Source organism: Cyprinus carpio, chromosome B18, assembly GCF_018340385.1.
Source record: "Cyprinus carpio isolate SPL01 chromosome B18, ASM1834038v1, whole genome shotgun sequence".
NCBI classification, from domain to species: domain Eukaryota; kingdom Metazoa; phylum Chordata; class Actinopteri; order Cypriniformes; family Cyprinidae; genus Cyprinus; species Cyprinus carpio.
This window is the reverse complement of record NC_056614.1, coordinates 1,838,672-1,843,880: the sequence shown is the minus strand read 5'-3', so window position 1 is coordinate 1,843,880 and position 5,209 is coordinate 1,838,672. Positions and strand designations below refer to the sequence as shown.

The following is a 5,209-nucleotide window of genomic DNA, read 5'->3' as shown; positions in this document are numbered from 1 at the left end:
TCCAGGACGCTTCATAAAACTATAAAAGTCAATGTGAAATGCAGTTTGCAAAGAATTATATTTTCATAAACTTACTTGTTTTGAATTATTACTTGGAGAGTTTTATTATTTGAGATTTCAACTTTTTACTCTGGTACCTTTTTCAACATTTTTGGTCACACTTTATTTTAAGGTCCAAATCTTGCTATTAACAAACCAGTAAACTTTTGTCTTAATGAAGTACTAATTTGCTGTTTATTAATAGTTAGTTAGGTAGTTGTTAAGTTTCGGTATTGGGCAGGATAAATTGTGCACAATTCTTAATGAACTTTGACACTGTCATTGAACTGAATAGAGATAAATAAAGACAGCGTTGTCTTCTGTAGAGCTGCTTAACAGCTGAAATTAAATTTGTTTCGTAACTCAACTTTGCAAGATTTTGTAGCCCCATTTGCCTGTGTTTTACTGTAAAGCTGCTTTGATACAGTCTGCACTGCATAAAGTGCTATAGAAATTAATTTGGCTTGACCAGGAACGTCCATTCAGCCTGCATTTCTCATGTCATGTTGACTTTCAGATGGTGTTGTTTACACAACACAGTTTTCTACTAAAACCGGAAATCTTTTCATGCTTTTTGGCCATTCATTTATTCATCAACTGCCTTTTAAGGGTGTAATAAACACCAACTTTTAAAAACAGGGTTTAAAGTGTGTAATGCATTACTAAGCAAATAATTACTGTAATACAATTAGTTTTCCCTTCAAAAGCAAATCATTGAATTACTCTTATTATTATTATTATTATTATTATTATTATTATTATTTGTAATTTAAATACAGTGATGTAACTGCATTAAAAATTGTATAGACTATAAAACAATAGAATGCAATAAAACACTTTTGCCTTTACTTTGTTTTAGTGTAAACGTACCCTCAGACTGAGAATAATTGCATTAATCTTTGCCCTATTTCAAAGAGTTTTTTTTTTTTTTTTTTTTTTATTACAGCATTTGCAAGCAGTCAGCGGGGCCTTCATGGATTCTCCATACAATGGCAACTCGTCTCTTCAGACGTCCACCTCCAACCTCAACACCAGCTTCTCCAGACCAGCGGAGCAGGAAGAGGAGGGCAAGTTCTCCAGCGACGCCATCTGGCTGTGGGTGGCTGTCATTGCAACCATTGGCAACATTGTGGTGGTAGCAGTGGTGTGCGCCTGTGCCTTTTAGACCCCGTAGTCTGCCAGAACACAGCCTGAACTCTGATCCCTCACCCGTCTGCACTTAGCACAGTATGTAGTATGCAAGCAACAACCTTCTGTCTCCTTCCTCCAAAAATGCCCCCCCTTGAGTGCATTTAAAGGCAGCCGATCGATTTCTATTTTATTAGCACTCATTTCTATAGATCTGTTTTGTGACTGAACCAAATAACCGTTCAGTTTATTCGTCAGAAGAGGTTGGTTACAGTTAGCTTGGTTATGTAAGCCAGCATTACACAACATCTGTCAACTGGAGATCCACCAAATCCATGGGACGCATGTCTCCAGATAGGACTCAACTAAGTGTGCATGTTTGTGGGTGTCAGTTCTCACTCATCCAGACAGATGGTACCATGAGTTAACTTTGCTTCTGGTCATTCTGCCCACTTCTCTCCGCTTCTGCCTCTTCTGGTGGAGTCAACATTGTTTTGGTCTATTTTGGGGCAATACAGGACCAGTATATGATGCATGACGACATATATTATCTGCAAGAGTGAGAATGTGTTGGTGCATTCAAGTCGATTTAGAAATATTGCATCTGATTGAGTTGAGCGCACGGGAGCAACTTTCTGAGTTGAGAAAATGCAAAGATGTCGGATGCAATGAATGCAGGGTCTATATTTCAGAGCAAAATTGTTAAATTTAATGAAATAATTAGGATTATGAACCAAAAGCAATATCTGCATGCATGGAATTATATGACAAAATATACAGTATAATGATTCAATTTACAGCATCTTTATAAAGTGAATAAAAACAAAGCACAAACACATTCAGTGCATTATTATCCATCATTTTGTAAATTATCAGTTTTGTAGCACCCTCTGTTCTTTTTCTTAGTTTTTTATCTAAGCTACTCATTTTCTTTTATTTATATATAAAAAAAAACTTGACTCACTAACACTAGCATTCACTATTCTTTTTCTATTCTATCTTCTAGTTTTCTTATTTAATATATATATAGTTTTCAGGTAAATCTACCTACGAATGACTTACTGATAGTCTCTGCACATTAAACCTGTATAGGATAAGTGTTAAAAAAGAAAAAAACACATCACTTTTCAGTTTTTGTCCTGTTTTAGTAAATCATAATTACTGGTGCAGAGTCCACAAACCCAGTGCTCTCCCATTTAATTGGGTGTTTTTAGCACAGTCTCTTGTGTTGTTAAAAGAAACATTAGCCCTGTCAGCTTCAGTCTGAGTTCATATTTTAGTGATCACGTGCACGATAATATTAGTGCTTGAATGATCCTCAATCTCTTCTCCTGTGGGTTACAGATATGCCACCTCATTAATTCAACCTTTTTTTATTTTCAAAGCCCAGAAGTCTTTTTTGTGGACTGTTGATGGTCCACACAGTTAGTAACGGTCTGCTGGATCTCTGAACTGAGTGTGATTAATCAGACCGTGGAGGAGAGCTTCAGGTTCAGAGGTTAAAACACATTTAGCATGCAGTCGCTCTGTATTGTTAAATCATGGGTGAACTCGTTCTGTTGGGTTTTGGTTCAGGGATGATGTAGTGTAGTATAAACCCTCTGTTGCATGCTGTTGCCTGCCTCGGGGTCTTTACTTGGCAAACACATTAATGAATATAGAATGGGAATAATAGTTAATAATGATGTGATGAGATTAAGTATACCAATAAAAACAATAAAACTTTTTCTTGGCCTATACATGAAGGATGCACATATATTTATACCCAAATTATTTCATAATTTGTTTAAATAATTTGGGTTAAGGAATTAAAGGCTCTCTTTAAATCTTAAATTCATCAGGCTCAGATTTGTTGCTCTGTGCTGAAGCCGACTGAAGGCTTGAATAATGCCCCTGTAATTTCTTCAGGAGTTTGGCAGCAGGGCTGTGGTGTTTTTCTGGCCATGGTTTGATCTCAGAAATGTGGCACAGCCCTGCATCATGTTTAACTCTGTTCGTGTGCTTGGCTCCGGAGTCAGTGGAGACATAGGTGCCCATCACACCTCACCACAATGTGCATTAGAGAACATAAAGCTGGCCCCCCGTGTGCTCCGGCGTGGAGTGATTCTTCTCGTTTTGGAGGTAAGTTTTGTTTATAGTAAATGTGAAGACTCTTTGAACACCTTGTGTTGACTCGTCTGACCTCAGGAGGCCTGACAGCTCTAAGCACAATATCCAGGTTCTCTTTCAGGGGCAGTAAGTGTGTTTCCCAGCATGACGTTCACATGTGGAGGATGTTATATTCATGTAAAGACCACAAGGAGGATCTCAATGGATTATATAATCCGGTAAATACTAAAAGGATATGCAACATTATTACTGTGTTTTCTGGGATAATTTGTGACCCTGGACCACAAAACCAGTCATAAGGGTCATTTTTATATATTGAGATTTATACATCATTTATTCATCAAATTCATCTTTCCATTGATGTGTGGTTTGTTAGGAGGACAATATTTGGCTGAGATACAACTATTTGAAAATCTGGAATCTGAGGGTGCAAAAAAAATAAAAATAAATAAATAATAAAAAAAAAAATATACTGAGAAAATCGCTTTTAAAGTTGTTCAAATGAAGTACATAGTAATCCATATTAGTCATCAGAAATTAAGTTTTGATATATTTACAGTAGGAAATTTACAAAATATCTTCATGAAACACGATCTTTACTTAATGATTTTTGGCATAAAAGAAAAAATTATCATTTTGACACATACAAGGTTTTTTATTTTTGTTTATTTATTTAATTATTTTTTGGCTGTTGCTAAAAATATGCCCAAGCGACTTAAGACTGGTTTTGTGCTCCAGGGTCACATTCATTCTCAGTGGGCATTTGCATCACATACAGTATTTACATTTCATGTCTTCTGCACTGTACAGTACCGGTCAACAGTTTGGAATCATTAATGTTTTTAAAACAAGCCTTTTGTGTGAATTAAAGCTGTTTTATTTAATCAAAAAATTAATACAGATGTTTTCTATTTGAATATATGTTAAAATCTAATTTATTTTTGTGATTCTAATATGCTGATTTTGTGTCAGTGTGTTTCGAACATAATAATAATAATCAGAACTGTTTCTTGAGCAGCGAATCAGCGTATTATAGTGATTTCTGAAGGATCAGGATCCTGATCATCCTGTTGGGTTTTATTTTGTTATAATGGCCATGAAAATGGATACATACTCTTCCAACTGAATTCGCCTTGAATCAAAATCATCATTGAATCCATTCTGCAACAAAGAAATGATAGCCATGGTTCGAAAACATGATTTTAAAGAGCAAGACCATGATAAGAGCTCATCAAAACTGTCCTTGACAGCCACATATCTGGAGTTCATCATCTGCATGTGTTTTCGCCTATATGATTTAAAACATTTTGGCATTATTCTGTATTCTTTATACAAATATATAACTTATTCTTGCAAAGGGATCTACTGTATGTGGGTTCTTCTGAGCGCTGAACATCTCTTCTTGTCTTTCAGACTGAAAGAAACATGTTGCAGCCTAAAGGACGCTTATATTAAAGCATATTTTCTAAACAATGAAATGCTTCGAGACACTTTGTTTGCTGCAAGAGCACAGTGGAAACCTGGTTAGAAGACACAGAAGTGGAGGAGCTTCAAATGAACAATATCTACTATTGTTTGACAAGTGAATGCATGTTGGAGAAATAGATTCATAAATGTGCTCTACATGTCTTCAAATGTTAGTATTAGTAGAATTAATTAGTTTTTTCTTGTATTTCACAGTTGAATCACAAAATGCATTCCATATTTTGTCTATGTGGTAAAGACACACTGTTTAAAATGTACAAAAATCCTCTCAAAAATGAGCCAAATAATTAAAACAAAGAGAACTTTAGTATTTTTATTAGAGCTACTAAAAAGTAATAAATAAATAGGAAAATCATTAAAAAAAAAAAAGGTTTTAATGATAATATGCATCTAACTGTTGAATGTTGTTTATGTATTAATTAAAAACAAGTGCATAGTTATTGTGTAT

At 35.0% G+C, this 5,209-nt stretch overlaps 1 protein-coding gene across 2 annotated transcripts in view; it reads left to right on the top strand.

The window, feature by feature from the left end:
- LOC109090959 (uncharacterized protein C14orf132) overlaps positions 1-4,912 on the top strand; it is a 13,012-nt gene extending 8,100 nt beyond the window's left edge. The window contains exons 2-3 of one of the 2 annotated variants that reach the window (XM_019104800.2): positions 986-3,288; positions 4,690-4,912. In XM_019104800.2, coding sequence (XP_018960345.2) covers positions 986-1,204 — 219 coding nt within the window. In that variant the 3' untranslated portion in view covers positions 1,205-3,288; positions 4,690-4,912. Of the gene's footprint in view, positions 1-985; positions 3,495-4,689 lie in introns of both variants that reach the window. The other variant, XM_042743829.1, reaches the window with a different exon arrangement.
- Positions 4,913-5,209: the final 297 nt, after the last annotated feature.